Source organism: Cucurbita pepo, chromosome 13, assembly GCF_057944985.1.
Source record: "Cucurbita pepo subsp. pepo isolate OVF chromosome 13, ASM5794498v1, whole genome shotgun sequence".
In the NCBI taxonomy this organism is placed as follows: Eukaryota; Viridiplantae; Streptophyta; class Magnoliopsida; order Cucurbitales; family Cucurbitaceae; genus Cucurbita; species Cucurbita pepo.
Genome location: NC_141810.1, coordinates 1,883,336 through 1,906,075, shown reverse-complemented (window position 1 = coordinate 1,906,075; position 22,740 = coordinate 1,883,336). Strand labels below are relative to the sequence as shown.

The 22,740-nt window shown below is 37.9% G+C and overlaps 3 protein-coding genes across 4 annotated transcripts; 2 read left to right on the top strand and 1 right to left on the bottom strand.

Annotated features, from left to right (window-relative positions):
• Positions 1–344: 344 nt before the first annotated feature.
• LOC111808130 (endoglucanase 6) lies at positions 345–3,758 on the top strand. Its single transcript, XM_023693943.2, has 7 exons — positions 345–711; positions 813–1,025; positions 1,118–1,318; positions 1,640–1,729; positions 2,045–2,209; positions 2,289–2,573; positions 2,687–3,758. Exons 1-7 carry the CDS (start codon positions 517–519, stop codon positions 3,380–3,382), a joined length of 1,845 nt encoding a protein of 614 aa, XP_023549711.2. The 5' UTR covers positions 345–516; the 3' UTR covers positions 3,383–3,758.
• A 1,232-nt stretch (positions 3,759–4,990) lies between these two features.
• On the bottom strand, positions 4,991–13,685 carry LOC111808306 (long chain acyl-CoA synthetase 4). Its single transcript, XM_023694210.2, has 19 exons — positions 13,405–13,685; positions 12,286–12,352; positions 12,110–12,205; positions 11,978–12,034; positions 11,839–11,887; positions 10,673–10,749; positions 10,543–10,582; positions 10,374–10,468; positions 9,013–9,180; positions 8,811–8,921; positions 8,644–8,731; positions 8,357–8,423; positions 6,898–6,973; positions 6,683–6,800; positions 6,363–6,608; positions 6,017–6,156; positions 5,510–5,692; positions 5,310–5,429; positions 4,991–5,195 (listed from the first exon to the last, which is right to left on the bottom strand). The coding sequence occupies exons 1-19, from the start codon at positions 13,551–13,553 to the stop codon at positions 5,148–5,150; spliced, it is 1,995 nt and encodes a 664-aa protein (XP_023549978.2). The 5' UTR covers positions 13,554–13,685; the 3' UTR covers positions 4,991–5,147.
• A 6,269-nt stretch (positions 13,686–19,954) lies between these two features.
• LOC111808357 (short-chain dehydrogenase TIC 32 A, chloroplastic) lies at positions 19,955–22,692 on the top strand. 2 transcript variants are annotated; one of them, XM_087116868.1, is made up of 8 exons: positions 19,955–20,092; positions 20,161–20,392; positions 20,467–20,546; positions 20,619–20,775; positions 21,202–21,283; positions 21,557–21,644; positions 21,877–21,923; positions 22,155–22,692. In XM_087116868.1, the coding sequence occupies exons 1-8, from the start codon at positions 19,969–19,971 to the stop codon at positions 22,353–22,355; spliced, it is 1,011 nt and encodes a 336-aa protein (XP_086972994.1). In that variant the 5' UTR covers positions 19,955–19,968; the 3' UTR covers positions 22,356–22,692. The 2 variants fall into 2 exon arrangements, with proteins under 2 accessions (XP_086972994.1, XP_023550055.2); XM_023694287.2 differs by having other exon boundaries at positions 21,199–21,283.
• The last annotated feature ends 48 nt before the right edge of the window (positions 22,693–22,740 follow it).

The window sequence follows — 22,740 nt, the reverse complement described above, 5'->3', positions numbered from 1 at the left end:
AAACTAATAAATATAATATAATATAATATAATATATATATATATAAAAGATTATTGTGAGTGATCCACGTAAGTTAATTTAGTAGAATATCATGAGTTTATAAGTACGGAATACTTTTGGTGAACACGACAACAAACAACATATTATTTTGTAAGGTCGTGATTGGTAGCCATAATATTTGGAATTTTGTTTAATATTTGCACAGCCACACCGACGTTCGTGGCAAGAGACACCCACATGACGTTGTTCCTTCCACAAGGGTTTACGTTCATATGAACATAAAAAAGTTAAAAAAGAAAAGCCTCTGATTTTCAAATATTATTCTAATTCAATCGCATTTATGATTCTCTCCCTCACTCTCCACTCCATTATATACTCCCCCACCTCCCTTCTTCTCCAAATCCCTCCTCTTCACTAACACAGAGCTTTCAAAGCTCATCAATGGCGGCATTTCTCTGAGACTCTTATAACAACTCAGAAACAAACCCCATTTCCCATTCCCCAGAGATCTCTAAAATGGCGAACCTCATTTCCATGGCTTCTCTGCTTCTCCTCTGTTTCATCCCCTTCTCCGCCGCCGCCCATGACTACGGCTCTGCTCTGACCAAGAGCCTTCTTTTCTTCGAAGCTCAGAGATCCGGCATCTTGCCGCGCAACCAGCGAGTCAATTGGCGTTCCCATTCCGGCCTCCAAGATGGCAAAGCCAGTGGGGTTAGTTCCTAATCCAAATCCCATCCTCTGTTTTTTTGTCTACTTTTTATTTCGCTTAAAAACAGAGTAAAAACAGAGTCACATTTTGTGAGTTTCTTCAGGTGGATTTGGTCGGAGGATACTACGACGCCGGCGACAATGTCAAATTTGGACTGCCCATGGCTTTCACTGTCACGATGATGAGCTGGAGCATTTTGGAATACAGAGCCCAATTGGTTGCCAGTGGCGAGCTTGGCCATGCCATGGATGCTGTAAAATGGGGGACTGATTACTTCATTAAGGCTCACACTGAACCCAATGTTCTATACGGCGAGGTTCGATCTTTTTTTCCTCTGTTTTTTACTTAAATTTGTTTTTGAATTTGAAATGTGAATGTGGTATTGATGTTTGTGGGTTTTTTTGTAAGGTGGGAGACGGGAACACTGACCACTACTGCTGGCAGCGGCCGGAGGATATGACTACTGACCGCCGGGGTTACCAGCTTGACCCGAGTAATCCCGGATCGGATCTCGCCGGAGAAACTGCCGCCGCCATGGCTGCTGCTTCTCTTGTCTTCCGCCGCTCCAACCCCGCTTATGCTAACAAGCTCCTCACCCACGCCTATCAGGTTTGTATGTTTATTTAAAATTATGAAAACTGAATTAGAAATAATATATATATTTTTTTGGAAATTTTGGCGCATATTTAGGATCGCGATTTGAAACCGTACACGTACTTTAAGATTTTGTAATTCCGTGATCATAACCGTCCATTTTACATGATCCAATAAAGATGCGAAAGTTCACGTATTCATAGAAGTACGGTGACGGTGGCAGTGTCTACATTACCTTAATGCCGTCGAAATTAATTTAACTTACAGTTATACCCTTGTATTAAAATAAAATCTGACCGTTAGCTAACACATTAACTGCTTCCCCGGTATTTTCAGCTGTTCGATTTTGCGGACAAATACAGGGGCAAATACGACAGTAGTATTACAGGAGCTCGGAAGTACTACCCATCTGTCAGTGGATACAATGTATGTGATTACTCCTCCTCTCTTCCTTTTATTGGGCTTGGGCTTCGGCCCAAAAAGAGATGCCCATTAAATTAATAAAAATATCTATATAAAAATATTTTTAAATTTATTTATTTTAATAATGCTATCAATATTTTATTTTAAAATACTATTTAACTTTCAAATTTTCATTAATATTTTAAAAAAATTTAAAAATATCCTTAAATATTTTTAATATTTTAATATTTTAATATTTTTTAAATTTAAAGTATTATTGAACTTTTAAATATCATTATTAATTTAGCTATTTCATGTTTGTTGAACGAACTTTAATAGGACGAGTTGCTATGGGCGGCGGCATGGCTATACCAAGCAAGCAACAACCAGTACTACCTGAAATACCTCGCCGACAACGGCGACTCCATGGGCGGCACCGGCTGGAGCATGACGGAATTCAGCTGGGACGTCAAATACGCCGGCGTCCAAACCCTAGTCGCCAAAGTAAGTTCCTCATTTCTCTAAATCCATAATCTGTTCCCCAGATTTCCAGTCCCTCTGATTGAACTCCTTCCTCTCGCAGTTCCTCATGCAGGGCAAGGCCGGCGCCTACGCTCCAGTTTTCCGGCGCTACCAGGACAAGGCTGAAGCCTTCCTCTGTTCCTGCCTGAGAAAAGGGAACCGCAACGTTCAGGTTACCCCTGGCGGCCTCATTTTCCGGCAGAGATGGAACAATATGCAGTTTGTTACCACCGCCTCCTTCGTCGCCACCGTCTACTCCGATTACTTGACCTCCTCTGCCGGTTCCTTGAAGTGCCCTGCCGGATTTGTCCAGCCCTCTGAGTTACTAGCCTTCGCTAAATCTCAGGTGCGTTTTTTCGTTTTCCCTTATAATCAATGTGGTAATGAAATTTAGGGTTTGTGTTACGAAGCAATTTGGGGTTTAATTTTGAAGATTCTTGAATGTTTGAAATTGAGCAGGTGGATTACATTCTTGGCGACAATCCAAGAGCCACAAGCTACATGGTGGGATACGGCAACAATTTCCCCCGCCGTGTCCACCACCGTGGATCCTCCATCATTGCCTACAAATTCGACTCCAAGTTCGTCGGCTGCCGTGAAGGCTACGCCACCTGGTTCAGCAAGAAATCCAGCGACCCAAACGTCCTCATCGGAGCACTCGTAGGCGGCCCCGACGCCTACGACAACTTCGCCGATGAAAGAGACAACTACGAACAAACAGAGCCAGCCACTTACAACAACGCCCCTCTTTTGGGCATCTTAGCCAGATTCCACGGCGGGCACTCCGGCTACAATCAGCTCCTCCCAGTAGCCCTTCCGCCACCTCCCAAATCAAACCCAATTACCCGAAAACCTTCTTCTTCCTCGAGCCCTGTTGTGATTCTACAGAGGATTACCAGTTCATGGAAGGCCAAAGGCAGAGTTTACTACAGATATTCCTCTGTTCTCACAAACAAATCGTCAAAAACAGTGAGGAATCTGAGGCTTTCGATCTCTAAGCTTTATGGGCCCTTATGGGGGCTGACGAAATCTGGGAATTCTTACACTCTTCCCAAATGGGTGGGCTCGTTGGGTCCTCAGAAAAGCGTGGAGTTTGTGTATATTCACTCTGCTTCAGCAGCGAGCGTCTCTGTTTTAGGCTATAACTTGGGTTAACAGAAGAAATGAAGAGGTTTGTGATATGAAAACTGTGCAGAAATGAGGAATGGAGGCAGAAATGAGGAATGGAGGAAGAAAGGAGTGAAGAGACGAAGGATTTGTTTTTCTCTTTAGTTTTTTGAAGAGAAGAGGGCGTTGTGCTCATCCTCTTTCTTTCCTCTGGTTGACACTCAGTGAGTTTCTTGTTTTAAAGGGCAATGGCTGAGAAAGGGAAGGAAGAAGCTCACTCATTCTTGTTTTAAAGGGTATATTTTAGTTTCTTTGTAATTGGATTGACAGATTTCTCTGTTTTTCTTTTTCATTTTGTGTTTTCATGTTGTAATCTCTGCAACATAATTTTATCTCCCATGTTATAACTTAAAGCTTTGCTCTCTCTCTCTCTCTCTCTCTCTCTCTCTCTCTCTCTCTCTCTCTCTCTCTCTCTCTCTCTCTCTCTCTCTCTCTCTCTCTCTCTCTCTCTCTCTCTCTCTCTCTCTCTCTCTCTCTCTTCAGCATGATCAGGGCAAACTTCTAATGACCGACCTCCGTGAAAGCCCGAGTGAACGGTGGCCATAACTATATCGGTCTTAAGGTGGTGAAATTTTTTGTCAATAAGTTTTGTGATGTCCAACGGTTGGGGAGGAGAACAAACGACCATTTACAAGAGTGTGGAAACCTTCCCCTAGCATATGCGTTTTAAAGCCCTGAGGGGAAGCCCGAAAGGGAAAGCTCAAAAAGGACAATATCTGCTAGCGGTGGATCTAGGCTATTACAAATGGTATCAGAGCCACACTAGACGATGTGTCAGTTTTCTCGCTGTTCCCCGAAGGGGGTAGACACGAAGCGTGTTTTAAAGCCTTGAGGGGAAGCCCAAAGGGGAAAGCCCAAAGAGTACAATATTTGCTAGCGGTGAATCTGGGCCGTTACAAATGGTATCAGAGCTAGACACCAGATGATGTGCCAGTCTTCTCGTTGTTCCCCGAAGGGGGTAGACACGAGGCGTATTTTAAAGCCTTGAGGGGAAGTCCGAACGGAAAAGTCCAAATAGTACAATATTTGCTAGCGGTGGATCTGGGCCGTTACAAATGGTATCAGAGCCAGACACCAGACGATGTGCCAGTCTTTTTGCTGTTCCCCGAAAGGGGGTAGACACGAGGCGGTATGCCAGTAAGGACACTGTGCCCCAAATGTGGGTGGATTTGTCCCCAAAAGGGGGTAGACACGAGGCGGTGTGCCAGTAAGGACACTGTGCCCCAAATGGGGGTGGATTTAGGGGTGGTCCCACATCGATTGGAGGAAAGAAAGAGTGCCAGTGAGGACGCTGGCCCGAACAGGGGTGGATTGTGATGTCTCACATTGATTGGGGAGGAGAACAAACTACCCTATATAAGGGTGTGGAAACCTTCCCCATAGCAGACGGCTTTTAAAGCCTCGAGGAGAAGCCCGAAAGGGAAAGCCCAAAGTGGTAGAACTAGGCCATTACAAGTTTAGACCCACACAAGAAGAATTACAATCTCGACTTAGTTTCTTAGTGTTGGATGCGGTTTATAATCAAGGAATATTCTCTCCATCGGTACGAGACCTTTGGGCGAAACCCAAACCAAAGCGAGCTTATACTCAAAATAAACAATATTTTCTTCCCACTTTCAAATTAATTATAACAAAAGTAAGTATGAATCTTTACATCCAAGCAAACCAGAAAAAAAAAAAGAAAGTGGGAAGAGCTGAACTTCCATATAAATATGAATCTTTACATCCTTGCCTTCTTCAATCTTCATCTTCCTTAGGCAACTGCCTTGTTTCCGCCCTTATACATCTCATCGATCTCTTTCTGTCAACAAAAAAGCTCAATTATTAGTCTATGTTATGCATTCCGTTTTAATTTCATTTTAAAGTTTCATTATCATCTCTATAGTGTAAAGTAATACTATGAATCGAGAAGAACCTGATAGTATTTGAGCATTTGTGGTCTCTTCTTCTTAAACGATGGAGTAAGAAGGTCACGCTCTATATCGAACGGAAGGGGATCGAGATGAACCGCTTTGATAACTTCGTAACCTTTTAGCTGCAAAACGACCACCACGACTTCAATTCAAGCTACTTTCAACAAGTTCATCATCATGAGAAAAGAGAGAAAAAATTGACCTTTTTTTCTTTGGCAATCTTTGAGAGTTGTCCAAGTATATAGTCTTTGGCCCTTTTGTCTTCACAAAGAGCATTGAAATCCCCTTTTATGCCATTTTCTTCTGCCCAATGTTCAAGTGCTTGCCTTTGTGGGTTAACAACAGCAACAAGGAAGGCCTCAAAGCTATTTCCATATATCCATATCTGCAACAATCCCGATCAAACATTATCGGTCTCACTAAGAACAGTCCAAGTCCACCGCTAATAGACATCGTCCTTTTTGGACTTTCCCTCAAAGTTTTTAAAACGGGCCTGCTAGGATGAGGTTTCCACACCCTTATAAGGAATGTTTCGTTCTCCTCTCCAACTGACGTGGGATCTCACAATCCACCCCCTTCAAGGCCCAGCGTTCTTGCTGGCACTCGTTTCTCTCTAATCGATGTGGGATCTCATAGTTTTGATGCTAAAGTTATGACGACGTATTTGGACGCCCATGACTCGTTTTCCATTAGGATATAGAATACATACCATTTCGATGTCGGAAACAAGGCCATAGATCAGCTCTAGATTTTCGACTGCAACATATTCACCTTGGGAAAGTTTGAAGATGTTCTTCTTACGGTCAATGATTTTCAAGCTTCCATCTGGTTGCCATTCGCCAACATCCCCTAATACGATTCAGAAAAGAATGTAAGAATCAAACTTTAATAGCTCAAGCTCACCGCTAGCAGATATTGTCCTCTTTTAGCTTCACCTGTCTATTAGGGAGAGGTTTCCACATCCTTATAAAGAATGTTTCATTCCCCTCTCAAACCGATGTGGGATCTCATACAAACCTTTCATGAGCAATATCGACATGAAAACTAGGGAGTACCTGTATGAAACCATCCATCAACCAAGACTTCTGTGGTAAGATCTTCACGTTTATAGTATCCTGCAAACAATGTATCTCCCTTGATACATACTTCACCTCGAGGCGTGCTAGCGAGCGAATCGTACCCCATTTCGGGTACTGATTCGAGACAGATATCAACATTAGGCACTGGAGGACCTACTGTTCCCAACATTCGCAATTCATTTGGTAGTGTAACAAAAGTTCCACCACAAGTTTCTGTCAAACCTGCAATAGAAATGTATGTTATTTGGGCTCTGCTTGCTTTGTTTAGTGGCAATGGAAGTAAAAGGATGACATACCATATCCTTGTAGAACATGAGCACACGATACAACTCGAAAGAACGTTTCGATATGAGCTGCGAGCGGGGCTGCTCCAGATAAAATGATTCGAACTTTTCCTCCTAATCCCTTCTTCACCTAAACATATCCTTGCAAGAACACGAATGAGTTCTTAAATTTTTTTAGATGATTTTGATTGAAGTGAAGGCTCATGGCTTGTCTTTTCCCCTTTTACCTTGTCAAAGACTAGTTTATCAAAGAGTGTGGCTGCCTGTTCATGTTTTTTCCCCTTCTGCATTTGGTTATATTTGCTGCAAAAGTACACAGATAAAGATATAGATAGAACAACATGGAAGAATTCAAATGTGAGATCCTACGTTGGTTGGAGCGGGGAACGAATCATTCCTTGTAAGAGCATGGAAACCACTCTCTAGTGGACGTGTTTTAAAACCTGGAAGGAAAGCTCGAAAGGGAAAGCCCAAACAGGATAATATCTACCTACTAGCAGTAGCCTTGGGTCGTTACAAATGGTATCAGAGCCAGACACCGGTGGTGTATGTCAGTGAGGACGATGAGACCCCAAGGGGGGTGGATTGTGAGATCCCACATCGGCTGGAGAGGGGAACGAAGCATTCCTTAAAAGAGTATGAGAATCTCTCCCTAGTGGACGTATTTTAAAACCTTGAAGGGAAGCCCGAAAGGGAAAGCCCAAAGAGGACAATATCTACTAACAGTGGCCTTGGGTCGTTACAAATGGTATCAGAGCCAGACACCAGGCGGTGTGCTAGCGAGGACGTTGGGACTCCAAGGGCGGTGGATTGTGAGATCCCACATTGGTTGGAGAGGGGAACGAGACATTTCTTAAAAGAGTATGGGAACCTCTCCCTAGTGAACGTGTTTTAAAACCTTGAGGGGAAGCCTAAAAGGGAAAACCCAAAGAGGACAATATCTACTAGCAGTGGCCTTGGGTCATTACAAATGGTATCAGAGCTAGACACCGGTCGGTGTGCCAACGAGGACGCTGGGACCCAAGGGGGTGGATTGTGAGATCCCATATCGGTTGGAGAAGGGAATGAAGCATTCCTTACAAGGGTATGGAAACCTCTCCCTAGTGGACGCGTTTTAAAACCTTGAGGGGAAGCTCGAAAGGGAAAGTCCAACGAAGACAATATCTACTAGCAATAGCCTTGAGCCGTTACAAATGGTATCAGAGCCAGACTCCGGGCAGTGTGCCAGCAAGGACGCTGGGACTCCAAGGGGGTGGATTGTGAGATCCTACATCGGTTGGAGAAGGGAACAAAGCATTCCTTACAAGGGTATGGAAACCTCTCCCTAGTGGGCACGTTTTAAAACCTCGAGGGGAAGCCCAAAAGGGAAAGTCTAAAGAGGACAATATCTACTAGCAATAGCCTTGGGCCCTTACAAATGGTATATGAGCTAGACACCGGGCGGTGTGCTAGCGAGGACCCTGGGACCCCAAAGGGGTGGATTGTGAGATCTCACGTCGGTTGGAGAGGGGAATGAAACATTCCTTAAAGTGGTATTGAAACCTCTCCCTAGTGAACGTGTTTTAAAACTTTGAGGAAAAACCCGAAAGATAAAGCTCAAAGAGGACAATATCTACCAGCAGTGGCCTTAGGCCATTACATCAAAACACAAGAAAAATGAATGATTTAGAGGGAAAATGTACTTACTAGGAGTATGCAAAGTTAAACAACGATCTTTTCAAGAGGCCACCCGACGATATCTTCTGGTTCAAACCTAAACAATTCCGTTAACCTCGACGTTATCCACCATCTAATAAGAAAAAACTTGACTTACACTAATACTTTTTACACATTGGCTCAACTTTTAGCTCGAAGCTAAGAACAAAGACTATTAATATCGAACGAGGACAAAACAACATTAAAATGGTTTGTATTCAACACATCTTGCATGATAAATGAGTATCAAACCCAAAAGCAACATATCATATGCTCACCACCATAAATTCTTTCAAGAACACGAGGAACTGCACAGAAGATAGTTGGTTTCAACTCTCCAATGTCTTCAACTAACAATTTGACATCCTACAAAACTCATGAACATGATATAAGTTCTTCAATTTCTTTGCCATATAAAGGGAAAGATCAAGATATGATTTCTCACCCCACGCCAGAATCCAATGGAGGCACCATTCAAAATGAACACCTCCTCGATCACCCGGTCGAAGATATGCGCGAGTGGAAGATATGATATGTAAACGTCGTTTTCTTGAACCTATAACAAGAACAACGAACATATATGCATCTCGTGAATCAACAAGCTTGAAAATTGAGTTATGTTAGGGAATGGGAAGAACAGAGATCACCTCTTCCTTAACAGTTGCAAGCAAATGTTTGACACCAGCTATAAGAGCTATAATGGCTTTATTGGATAACAGTACTCCTTTGGGATCACCAGTTGTTCCACTGGTATACATGATAGTGCAAATATCACTTTTCCCTTTCACTGGAAGATCGTATTGTTGGCTATCTCCCTGTTTCCAGTGGTAAAAAACATGATTCTCAGTGAAGAAAAAGGTATGATATTCACTTTTGTTCATAGATGACAGTAAAAGTAGTCTTAAATGATCTAAATTGTCCTTCAAAACAAAGAAATTATACTCACAAATCAAACACTGATGTAAATAAACTATTTGTGAGATCCCACATCGATTAGAGAGAGGAACGGCATTGATTGGAGAGGGAAACGAGTGCCAGCAAGGACGCTGGGCCCGAAAGGGGGTGGATTGTGAGATCACACATCGGTTGGGGAGGAGAACGAAACATTTTTTATAAGGGTGTGAAAACCTCTCCGTAGAGACGCGTTTTAAAAACCTTGAGGGGAAGCTCGAAAGGGAAAGCTCAAAGAGAACAATATCTGCTAGCGATGGGTTTGAGCTGTTACAAATGGTATTAGAGTCAAACACTGGGCAGTGTGCCAGCTAGGACACTAAGCCTCGAAGTGGGGTGGATTGTGAGATCCTACATTAATTGGCCCCAAAGGAGGTGGATTGTGAGATCCCACATCGATTGGAGAGGGGAACGAGTGCCAACGAGGACACTGTGCCCTGAAGGAGGGTGGATGGTGAGATCCCACATAGCTTGGGAAGAAGAACGAAACATTTTTTATAAGGGTGTGGAAATCTTTCCCTAACAGACGCATTTTAAAAACCGTGAGGGAAACCCAAGGAGGAGAATATCTGCTAGCGGTGGGCTTGGGCTGTTACAAATGGTATCAGAGCCAGACACTGTGCACTGTGCCAGTGAGGACGCTGAGCCACGAAGGGGGTGGATTGTGAGATCCCACATCGATTAGAGAGAGGAACGAGTACTAACGAGGACGCTAGCCCGAAGGGGGTAGATTGTGAGATCCCTCATCGATTGGAGAGGGGAACGAGTGCCAGCGAGAACACTGAGCCCTGAAGGGGGTTGGATTGTGAGATCTCACATCAGTTGGAGAGAAGAACGAAGCATTCTTTATAAGGGTATGAAAACCTCTCTCTAGCATACACGTTTTAAAAATCTTAAAGGGAAGTCCGAAAGGAAAAGCCCAAAAAGGACAATATCGATTAGCGGTGGGCTTGAGCTGTTACACTATTATTTTTGAATCACAATCCAAACACAAGAGACACGAGTCGAGTCCTTACTAGTCCATAGACTGCCAAAAACTGAGAGCAATATAACTTACCTTTTGCAGAAACTCTTCCCAAGAATATATTTCCAAACCAAATTTGTTAACTTCTTCCTTGTGATTATTTGAAACTTTCCCAAAGCTCACAAGTGCTGCATACCAAAATTAAAATCCTGTTAGAGATAGGCCATTTTGAGTGGTGTATGAGAAACGAGCAAGGGCTTACTTTTAAGAACATTTGCTGTGTTGGGAAGTGTTTTCAACAGCTGAATAAGAGAGAGTTAAAAGTTAATATCATAAACAGTTTACTTGAAACTAGATGGCTCTTAATTAGGTGCAAAGAAATGGCTATGAACCTCTGGGATCTTCTTCTCTTCTACAAAAGCAATGGAAGTCTCTGCATGGCATATTATGAATTCTATGGCACCAGCACCTGAAACATGTTACAAGTTCAAACCCGAAAAACTTGAGAGACATGGCTAAGAAGGGTCGTCGATCGTTTTTTGATCCGTTTTCTTACTTATTCTATTTCGATCTCTAAACTTTTGAACGTTTTATTTTAGTCCCCAAAAATTGCATAAATATTGTAACAACCCACGTCTACAGCAGATATTGTCTTCTTTGGAATTTCCCTTCTGGGCTTCCCCTCAAGGTTTTAAAACGCGTCCACTAGAGAGAGGTTTCCACACCCTTACGAGGGATGCTTCGTTCCCCTCTCCAACCGATGTGGGATCTCACAATCCACCCCCCTTGAGGGCCCAACGTCCTCTTTGGCACACCACCCGGTATCGGGCTCTGATATCACCATTTGTAACCGACCAAGTCTACCTCTAGCAGATATTGTCCTCTTTGGAATTTTCCTTCCGGGCTTTCCCTCACGGTTTTAAAATGCATCCAGTAGGGAGAGGTTTCCACACCTTTATAAAGAATGCTTCATTCCCCTCTCCAACCGATGTGAGATCTCATAATCCACCACCTTAGGGGCTAACATCCTCGCCAGCACACCACCCGATGTCTGGCTCTGATACCATTTATAAGAGCTCAAGTCCACCGTCAGCAGATATAGTCCTCTTTGGGCTTCCCCTCAAGGTTTTAAAACGTGTCCACTAGAGAGAGGTTTCTACACCCTTATAAAGAATACTTCGTTCCCCTCTCCAACCGATGTAGGATTTCACAATCCACCCCCTTGAGGGCCAGCGTTCTCGTTGGCACATCACCCGGTGTCTGGCTCTAATACCATTTATAACAACCCAAGTCCACTGTTAACAAATATTGTCCTCTTTGGGCTTTCCCTTCCGAGCTTCCCCTCAAGGTTTTAAAACGCGTCCACTAGGGAGAGGTTTCCACACCCTTATGAGAAATGCATCGTTCCCCTCTCCAGCTGATATGGGATCTCACAAATATTGACTTAATCCTTATTACTTTTCTACGAATCGTTTAACAAGAACACAAATTCGTACGAAAACTTGCACCTAACTATCAAGGACTAAAAGGTGTGTTTTCAATATAAAATGACATATACCTAAAGTATCATATAAAGGAACACAATAAAGCCCATGAGCATTGCAAGCCTGCAAGCAAAAAAAGACACCAAATAGAATCTTACATTAATTTATACAACTAAGAATGAACTAAGGAAGGATATAATGCATTAATCATACCTCCATGCTAATGATCCACTCAGGACAATTGGCACCGTAAATTCCACATTTTTCACCCTACAAACTCAGTAAAACATGTCACAAATTTACTCTCAGAGCATTCTACAAACACAAAAATCTTCAAGAACTTACTGGTCCATAACCCAGGCTGCGCATTGCGTTTCCAATTTTCAACACCAATTCATAGACTTGTTGGTAAGTTAGCCACTCATACTCACCAGCTTTAGCCTGCAGATGCACATAATCCACCATAAAGTTTTACCCCTCTTCAGTTCAATTCCAAAGCAACTTATTTATCAGTAACTTACTAGATTTCCTTCGATTATTTTCCGACGCCCGAGCATCCGATTTCCGGGATTTTTCTCCACAGACATTCTGCATCAAGCATTATGGTCACAAGTGTTTGATTTACGAGGTCGATATGTATAGTTCGGAGTTGTAAAGTCGAGCCTATATTTGGTTACAACATACAAGATTTCTAGCTCCTCAAACCTTTCTTGAAACAAATTACAAATTCATAGGGGAGAGGTTTCCACACCATTATAAGGAATGTTTCCGACGTGGGATCTCACAATCCATCCCCCTTGGGGTGGTTTAAAGTCCTCACTGGCACACTGCCCAGTGTCTGACTTTGATACCATTTGTAATAGCCCAAGTCTACCACTAGCCGATATTGTCATTTTTGGGCTTTCACTTCTGTGCTTCTCCCTCAAGGTTTTGATACCATTTGTAATAGCCCAAGTCTACCACTAGCCGATATTGTCATTTTTGGGCTTTCACTTCTGTGCTTCTCCCTTAAGGTTTGAAAACAGGTCTATTAAGGAGGGGTTTCCACACACTTATAAGGAATATTTCGTTCCCTCCCCATCCGACGTGGGATCTCACAATCCACCTCACTTGGGGCCTAAAGTCCTTGCTGGCACACCACCCGGTGTCTGACTTTGATACCATTTGTAACAGCTCAAATCCACCACTAACCGATATTGTCCTTTTTGGGCTTTCCCAACCAGTCTAATAGGGAGAGGTTTCCACACTTATAAGGAATGTTTCGTTCTCCTCTCCAATCGATGTGGGATCTCACAATCCACCCCCTTGGGGACCCAGCGTCCTCACTGGCACACCGCTCGATGTCTTGCTTTAATACCATTTGAAACAGCCCAAGCGCACGGTGAGCAAATATTGTCCTCTTTGGACTTTCCCTTATGGGTTCCCTCAAGGTTTCAAAACACGTCTAACAGAGAGAGATTTATACACGCTTATAAGTAATGCTTCCTTCCCTTCTCCAACGGATGCGAGATCCACAGACATTCAACAAAAACACAAAGAAACCAGAATTCACATTCTAAAAACTATCTAAACTTTTAGAATTTTCCTCTTGGGGTTTCTCATCCATCAAAAAAGACTAACAAACCAGAAAAAATACATACCTAAATATATCCCAGCAGGTTTCCAAGCCTTGAACCGACGGAGGAAACCCATCTTTAGCAAAAACACTCCGGTAAACCGGCCCAACCGACGGCCGTCCGGCGGCGGCTTCCTTGCCCTCCTCCACCTGAACTAGATACTTCCTCTGCATTTTTCTTCCTCTTCTGAAACTTCAACAAGTTCCCAAAATCTGAGAACTTTATTAGGGAAGATTTCAAATGTTGAGACAACTTGAGCAAGAAGCCACCATTATTTGACTCAAAAATATTCAATGCACAAGCTTGAAGATAAGTCCGTTTACTTCGACTCTCACAGGCAAGGCTGGCCATGAACGAAGGATTTTGACTTTTGAAAATGACAAATAATTGCAAAAATTTTGTTTTTTTTTTTTTTTTTTATTGCTTCGTGAAAACGGGAACCTTTCTTGACCGTACGATTTGTTTGACATTGTACGGTTGGTACCGCAAGATCAATATTTTTTTAAAAAACGACGACTTTTCTATAATTACTTTGTTTATGTTTTTTATTTGGTTGTGAACATTATCTTAATTGTCGTTATTAACTTATTCAACACTCTTAACAAGTCAACTCATATTTTCTAATCACCGTAATTAAAAAATAAAAACTAAATAAATAAAATTATCCTATAATTTATTTAAAAATCAATAATATTTTTAAACTAAAAATAGTCTTAAAAAAATATAATTACCTCTTGATCGTATACTTTCCTTAAAAAAATACTATTGAAATTGTCTTTAAATTTTTAAAAAAATTTATTAATACCCTTTAACTTTTTAAAAAGGTTAAAAAATATATTTACCGTTAGTACTATATTTAAAAAATACTCAGAAAATTTAAAAAGTAGCATTAACAACCTTAACTTTTATTAAAAAAAAATATATATTTTTTTTATTATTAATATATGGATGGTATGTCGACCCCTCATAGTGTATCTCCAATTTTTACCCTTATTAAATTTTTTTTTTTGAAGTTTTTAACAATATTTAATAATATTAATAAATTTTTTGAAAATTTAAGGTTGTTTTTTAAAAACTTTTAATAAGTTAAAAAAATATTTTTAATTATTAATGGTCTCTGTCCAAAACTAACATGGGCTTAATCTTGGGTTTAGCCCATGCATCTTTGGCTCAGTGGGCTAACCCAATGGCAACATCTTAATTTTAGAAAGCACGTGACTCGTGTTGGTCTGTGAAAATAATATCATCCTTACAAGTATTTCGAGACAAGCAAGTAACGTAGTCATGTCGCATGAGATGCATAGGAATACTAAAGTCATCAGGTTTTAAATTCGAGTCTTAAATCCCAGTATGGAACATTATACCTCAAACGTTTGTAATGAGAATGAATCTAAACTAAATATAGTGTCCATTAAAGAGGATTATGAACGTTTTGAACTCTTCGTCTACATTCATACGAAATGTCTAATCGTCTATAAGCTCGAGTTTTAAATTTTGTATTTCACAAAAGTTTAATAATGAATTAAATATTATTAAAAAAATATATATAAATTAGTAGATTCCAATGGTGATGCAAATGAAACTCAAGTGGGACAATTTCCATGAAGAAAGGGAGAATCATCATTTAATTAAATAAATAAAAAAATCCTCCAAATTATAATTTATTTTGTTTGTATTCACATCATCTTCCATTGCAATCAAATTATTATTTACAAATTAAATAATTAAAAGAGAATATTAATTAATTAAATCATAAATAAGATTCATGGGATTGTAATTCAATAATTTAGAGCAAAAGGGTGAGGGACCCTTCAAAGACTTGGTGCCAATTATTCAAGGTTTTTATATATGTAATACAAATCATGTTATGCATTTATATTATATAACCTATGCTTTTGAGATTAATATATGAAAATAAGTGGCTATGTTTAATTAAATATGTTTAATGTTGAGAACTCCGAAAAAAAGTGTTGAAACTTAGCGGTTAAGATACTTCCCTGCAACATGGCCAGATTACGTACTTGTCTTAACTACTTCTTGATTTGAAGACAGGCCCCACAAACTAACGTAGGTTCTTTTAGCATGTTTTTAAGGATACCAAACATAGGATTACTCTAAGCTAAACATGTTTCAAGTTGGGGTTCTTACGATTCAGCAATTAAAAAGGAAACTACATCTTGTTTTTCAACGACTCCGTCATAGAAATTTCATAGTTAAGCTTGCTTAACTTGGTGTAATTCTACCACGAGTGACCTTCTTGGAATTTTTTTCAGAAGCAAAATCTAATTAATTTCTTTGCCTTTAGGGAAGCGAAGCCAAGGTTCAAGAGAGAAGCGCATTAATAGGATTTGGCCCGAATGGTTCAACAGATTCTCACACGTTATGCACCCGTTTGCCACTTTGTTCTCAACTGTTGTCACCTAGAAAGGGAAGGACTTTTTCCTCTAGGGTAGAAAAATCATGATCGGGATAGCGGACCCAAAACTATGGAACTTGGGTGTAGGTCTTTTGTCGTATGGATGAGGACAAAACATGCTAAAAGAATCCACTTTGATTCGTGATGATAGTTTTAACTCTTAGAAACAAAGGAATGTTGGGACGTCGAATTCAAATTTCAAAACTTGGTTTAAATCATAGATACGAGGTTTAAATCATATATATATATATATATATATATATATATATATATATATATATATTTTGTTAAATAGCCTAAAAAAGAGACAATTAAAATAATTATTTTATTAGAACATAACATTTACTAAAATATAAAATTAAAACATTAAAAAAAATTAAAATAGAGCTTATGATACAATAATCATCACACCGACCTTGTAAGTATCATGAAATATTAAATCATATATGGAAAAACTATTATTTTATAATTTTTTTTAATTATTTATAGGTATCTTACTAATCACTCTCCTCCCTAGATTATATCAAGATTAGTGAAAGATATTTAGTTAATTAATCACCCAAATAACGAGGGATTAATGATGGTAGCTTTGGGATTCTATGGGCTGTATCCATATCTTAGAGACAAATCACAATCCATTACTAAATTAATACATTTTTCTTGTAAATTAAGGCGTGGTTAATTAATTAATCTTAATTTATAGACTATGCTTTATTTTAGGCACATCATTGGTTAATTATTCTAACTCTCGTAATCATATATATAATTTTTTTGATTACAAAGTTGATAGGTCGCTAATCATTTCATATTCAAATAAATTTATAGGAAATAATGTTAATAAATTATACACGTTTGTTTTTTGGATCGAGTAGTTTCAATACACTAGACGAATACTATGTGTCAATTGTTCAAGTTAGTTCGAATTTGATGCTCCTCTGTATTCTAAAATACGGGTCAAGTTTATTGACGATTACTTTTTTAGCTATTTTCTCTTCAAATCTCGCATCGGAAACAACTCTAAAAAAGTTGAAATTTTATGAATTATGACTCGGTCTTATGTGGGTGATTGTCCTCTCGAGCTCCTTTAATGTGAATTTGTAGAGTTGAGTCAAACTATACGCTCGAAGTTTAAACAAAGTAAATTATAATTTGATTGAACACTAACGAGAGATGTAGTTGGTTGTCGATGAGGAGGAGTTAACTAGTGACACGAGGTACTAACTCTTTTTTATAATCTAAAATTAAACTAATTATATTTCAATTGAAATTAAAATAATAAAAAAACTGAAATGTAACGTTATGTTCATAACTGAACTTGCGAACGAAAAAAAGAAAAAGAACCCGACACGTGGCATACAGATGGATAAGGTTGTATGAATACGTGACGAAAACAGCAGGTAATTATATCATAGCTCAGTGGAGAATAGGGTCCCCTCATTAGGGCACGGGTTTGTGAGGGAAGTGCTCCAAAAAGCTGAATTTTTTTCTTTTTTTTAATTCCAACTTTTAGTTTACCATAATAAATAAATAATAATAATAAACATATATATATATATATATATTTGAAAAAAAAGACCCTACCACTTCACCCAATTCCGAAAAAGAAAATATTAATAATTAAAAATAATAATAACGGGATAACTCAACCAAAAAATAGAGAGTTATGTTGTTAAGTCTATTTGGGTTGTTCGAGTCACTAACCCAACTAACTCAATATTTCAAGTTAGTCCGAACTAAACTCAAGTCAATCCGTGTACACTACTACTTCTAGATTCTAGATCCCTTCGCATTGTAACTATGTTGGGATGTTGGACAGACCGTCATATAAACAAAACAACACTGTTCAAAAGACAAGACTGGAATCGAGGAATATAATCAATATTTTATTGGGACAAACTCGAGTCGAAAATAGTCTTTTTTTTAAATTATTTTAAGGATTATGTATTTGCAAAGAACACCTCCACAATTTTGGATTTTAGCAAAGGAAGCCCTAATAAAGTGAAATAAAGAACGAAGGCTACTAGGATTGTGACACACGCATGCCCATGTGACATGCCACATGTGACATGTTGCAATTAATAATTCATCCTTAGCTCTTCTTTATAATTTTTTAGAATTATTTTATTTCAATAATATCATATAATAATATAACTTTCACCAAAAATAAGTTTTAAATGTAAGTTCCATATATAAGTAAATTTTAAAGATTTGAAAATAATTTAATTTCTTGCTTAAAAATAATGTTTAAACATAATATTATAATACGAGGTCAATATATTTAATATAAATACGAGTTCAAAATAATAATATAAAAAATAGACTTTAAATTTATTTTTAGAATCTAATAAGGTTCCATATATATGATATCAAACTTAGCCCGACTCATCAATATCAATATTTTTCAATCATAGAACAATAATGAATGCAAGTAGACTTAACAGACGAAACAATAATATCTTAAGATTTAAATAGTTTAATAAATAAAAAAAGATTTATTTATTTTTTAGTATGAAATAAAATATATATAGATTTTAAAGTAAAAAAATAAACATTTTTATTTTTATAAATGATTGAAGGAGACCTGGTTGGTAATTTAGAATATATATCTATTAGTTATTACATTTTATATTTTAAAAATTTGTAATGTGACTGGATGGATTTGCCAAGTAAGAAATTTATTTTTTATTTTTTAAATTTTTATTGGAATGGGAAATATTGAATATAACTAAAATATAAAAGATGCCTTTTTTGACGATTAATGATTAGCCAGCTGGCATTTTTCTTCTCTCGGTATGTAGTTTACGGAATCGAGGCCGTGGATTTGACCCTTCCAGCCGATCCATTCCAAACAAACCCTCACGTGCACTCGTCTCCAGACTTGTCACTCTACGACTTTTTACACCCTTTAAATTAATCGCCGACTCCTCGTTCACCAATCAACCTCTCATAATTCTCAATAATTATTCCTTTATTTTATTTTATTTTTTAAATTTTAGATCAAACTATTCTTAAAATATATTTAATTCTTTTGTCCCTGTGTACTTAGGTGTTATGCTAAACTATAGAAGTTGGTTTAAATTTTATTTAATAATCTTTATAAAATTTGAAAAAGTAGACCAAAAAATACTATCTCTATTGGTATGAGACATTTTAAGGAAAGCCCATGACAAAACCATGAGAGCTTAGAGGCTCGTGTCACCAACCTGAGATTTTAGATTGGTCCAAATGTTTTTTTCGAACTCAACCCATGTACACCGTATAAGCAGATGAATCAGATATGATTAAACGGGTTCTTTTTAATATCCACGTCACTCAGACGAGATTAAATCTAAAACATCTACTTTTACGAAACAAATCCTTATATCTTTTATCGAAAGTGGACGGAAAAGCTATTGCACATCTTTAAATCTATGGTTTTAGAATGGGAATTATTTATAATGTCCCTTGCTTGCTTTTTCTTTAATGGTCAATCAAGCTGGGATTCATTTATAAAGTGACCATAAATAAATAAATAAAGCAATTAATTAACAGCCTTTATCAGGTCAATTTGACTTGGAACGTCGTCGTTTCTAGCTAGATATGCCCAAAAAAGCTCTTCAGATTTCCAATATTAAAAAATTTAAAAAAAAAAAGCCAGAAAGGAAGTGGCCATCTGTCACCTTTCATAATTCCTCATTTAATTAAAAGCTATAAATCCCAATTTTAAAAAATTAATTTTTTTTTACTTTTTATATACAAAAAATCAATTTTAGTGTTATGTTTTCCAAATAAATATATTTCTATTTCCAAATACCGAAGTTGATTCTGCTGTTCATAAAGTTCTTGAATTTAGCTTCCTTTAGTATAATTTATAAAATTTTAATTACTTATTTTATTTTATTTTTTATAATAAAATTCCAATTTTATGAACCATTTTTTAAAATATTGGTAATTTTAGTGAATGTTTACAAAATTTAAGAAATTGAAAAAATGATAAAAAAATCTAATAAATATTTAAAGAGAAAATTTTAAATATTACAAATTTTCTCTCTCTTCTGAAATGACAAATATGTTATATCCACCCTTTCTCTCTCCTCCCCCGTTATAAACTGTGGTTCGAAAGCCCCTTCGTTCTGAAATTGACAGATGAAGAGCGGCGTGCCCTGCGATTTCTGACACTTTTACCCCCCAATATGCTCCATTCTATCAAGTACCTCGCCGGCTCCCCCGGCCCCTCCGGCTTCGGCTCCAAATCCTCCGCCGAACACGTCACCGCCTCCGCCCTCCACCTCCCTTCCATCACCGCCATCATCACCGGTAAGCTCAACTCCAACCTCCTCTCTTACTCTCATCGTTAAACTCTACTTAATCTCTTCTTCTTTCAGGCGCGACGTCGGGGATTGGAGCGGAGACGGCGCGGGTTCTTGCCAAACGCGGGGCTCGGTTAATCCTCCCGTCGCGGAACTTAAAGGCGGCCGAGGAAGCCAAGGCGCGGATCGAAGCTGAATGCTCTGGCTCGGAAATCATCGCCATGGCTCTGGATTTAAGCTCTCTGGCTTCCGTTAGAACCTTCGTTGCCCAATTTGAATCGCTGAATCTGCCGCTGAATCTCCTCATGTAAATCTCTGAAGAATCCATTAATTTCTGTTTTCCTCTGTCAATTGGGATTTTAATTTTTTAAAATTTTTCAGAAACAACGCCGGGAAATTCTCTCACGAGCACGCGATTTCGGAGGACGGGATCGAGATGACCTTCGCCACTAATTATTTGGGTAATTAAAAAAAAAATTAATTAAAATAATTATAATTAGAAATGGCGAATTAATGTTGTGAAATGTTTTCAGGTCATTTTTTATTGACGAAATTGTTGGTGAATAAGATGGTGGAGACGGCGGCGGCGACGGGGATACAGGGGCGGATTGTGAACGTGTCCTCGAGCATTCACGGCTGGTTCTCCGGCGACATTATCAAATATCTCGGCCAGATAAGCCGAAATAAATGGTAAATTTAATATAAAAAAGGGTTTTCTTTTAATTTGTTTATTAATTTACAAATTTATCACACACAATTAAAATTTTGAAATTTTAGGACATCAAATTTTAATTTATTTAAAATTTAATATAAAAAGGTTTTTTTTTAAAAAAAAAAAAAATTCTACGTTTATTGACTAAAATTCTTTAAACCATCCATTTTGAAGTTTTTTATGAATTTACAAATTGATGGACACAAAATAAAAAATAAAAAATTTAGGATATTAAATTCAAATTTATATATAACAAATTAGTTAATATAAAATTTTTCAGTTTTAAAATTTATTAAAAATGAATAAAAATGGTATTTAATTTAATATAATAATAGTATTTTTTTTTTTTTGGGTAAAAAAAGATGGTAATTCTAAAACAGTTACTGTGGGTGAATTTCCAGCAGGAATTACGATGCGACACGTGCGTACGCGCTCTCTAAGCTTGCGAACGTTCTGCACACGCACGAACTTGCTCGCAGATTGAAGGTTCTTTACATTTATAATATTCCTTAAATACCCCACTCTTCCTTCTTTATTATAGGGTTTAATTCGTCTTTTTCCAACTCAGCTTTGACTCATATATTTTTTTTTAATTTGCATTAATCATTATTATTGATTCTTTTCGTTATTAATTTTCTTAATGAAAAAGTAATTCTAAAAATAAATAAAAAAGGTTTTAATTTAAAATATATTATACAAAATTAAAAATTATAATTCAAGAATTTGGTTAATTATTAATTTTTTATTATTTTAATTTAGAAAATGGGAGCTAATGTCACTGTGAATTGCGTTCATCCGGGAATCGTTAGAACTCGACTCACTAGAGATCGTGAAGGTTTCATTATAGGTACCAATTTTATTTAATTTTTTCTTTTATTATGAAGATTAAAATTAATTTATTTAATTTATGTTGAAGATTGTTGGGAGTGAGTCCTACACGTTGCTAATTTAGAGAATGATCATGAGTTTAAGTAAAGGAATACATCCGCACGAGTATGAGTATGAGGCCTTTTGGAGAAGCCTAAAGCCAGTGGATAATATTATAGTTATTTCTAACGATTTATTTATTTATTTTGCAGATTTGGTGTTCTTTATAAGTTCTAAACTGTTGAAGACAATCCCTCAGGTAATCAACCTAAACCTCTTAATAGTTTTTATTCTTCCGCGTTCTTGTTGGGAGTGAGTCCCATAGCCATCATAGGATTATAAATAAAGGAATACATCTCCATTAGCCGGAGGTCTTTTGGAGAAGTCCAAAGCAAAACCATGAGAGTTTATTCTCAAAATGGACAATATCATACTATTGTGGAGAGTCGTGAGTCCTAACAGTTCTGATGTTGTTCTTCGTCTTCCACAGGCGGCGGCAACCACATGCTATGTTGCGGCAAATCCAAGACTGAGCAACATCACCGGGAAATACTTCGCCGACTGCAACGAAGCCTCGCCGTCGAAACTCGCCGCTAGTCGGATGGAAGCCGCCCGTCTCTGGTCCGCGTCGGAGATCATGGTCAACACAAACTCAAAACTCGTTTTTAATCCAAACAATGCCTTGGACTAATTTAGTTTATTAAAAAAAAAAATTAAATACCTGAAAAAATAAATATAAATATATATTGTTTTGTTAGGGGAGAGAATGTTAGTCGAGAAATGAAATATAAAATATAATGGTAGATGGTAGGTAGACAAAAGGCAGGAAGAAGGTAGGTAGGTAGTGGAGGGAATGAATATATTTAGGTTTACAAATATAATATATAGTTTTTAGCTTTATTTTGTGTATAATATATAGTTTTCTTTTAGGTTTTAATTTAATGTTGGTTGTGACATATAATAAGCCAAGTTAAGTGCTCTCTTTATACTTATATTTAATCATTGGACCCATCAAGTATTGGAGGATTTGGCTGTGTGTGAGATCATCTAATCATGATCATACTATGATTCAAGGG

What these genes read in the sequence shown, in the direction of transcription:
- LOC111808306 (XM_023694210.2), bottom strand. Translation starts at nt 13,553, where the DNA reads ATGCAGAGGAAGTATCTAGTTCAGGTGGAGGAGGGCAAGGAAGCCGCC. An exon ending in TCATGTTCTACAAGGATATG is followed by an intron (nt 6,609 to 6,682) that starts GTATGTCATCCT and finishes TTTCTATTGCAG; the next exon opens with GTTTGACAGAAACTTGTGGT. An exon ending in AGATTGCCAAAGAAAAAAAG is followed by an intron (nt 5,430 to 5,509) that starts GTCAATTTTTTC and finishes GTCGTTTTGCAG; the next exon opens with CTAAAAGGTTACGAAGTTAT.
- LOC111808357 (XM_023694287.2), top strand. Translation starts at nt 19,969, where the DNA reads ATGCTCCATTCTATCAAGTACCTCGCCGGCTCCCCCGGCCCCTCCGGC. An exon ending in CAGATAAGCCGAAATAAATG is followed by an intron (nt 20,776 to 21,198) that starts GTAAATTTAATA and finishes GTGAATTTCCAG; the next exon opens with CAGGAATTACGATGCGACAC. An exon ending in TCGTGAAGGTTTCATTATAG is followed by an intron (nt 21,645 to 21,876) that starts GTACCAATTTTA and finishes TTTATTTTGCAG; the next exon opens with ATTTGGTGTTCTTTATAAGT.
- LOC111808130 (XM_023693943.2), top strand. Translation starts at nt 517, where the DNA reads ATGGCGAACCTCATTTCCATGGCTTCTCTGCTTCTCCTCTGTTTCATC. An exon ending in TCCTCACCCACGCCTATCAG is followed by an intron (nt 1,319 to 1,639) that starts GTTTGTATGTTT and finishes CGGTATTTTCAG; the next exon opens with CTGTTCGATTTTGCGGACAA. An exon ending in CATCTGTCAGTGGATACAAT is followed by an intron (nt 1,730 to 2,044) that starts GTATGTGATTAC and finishes GAACTTTAATAG; the next exon opens with GACGAGTTGCTATGGGCGGC.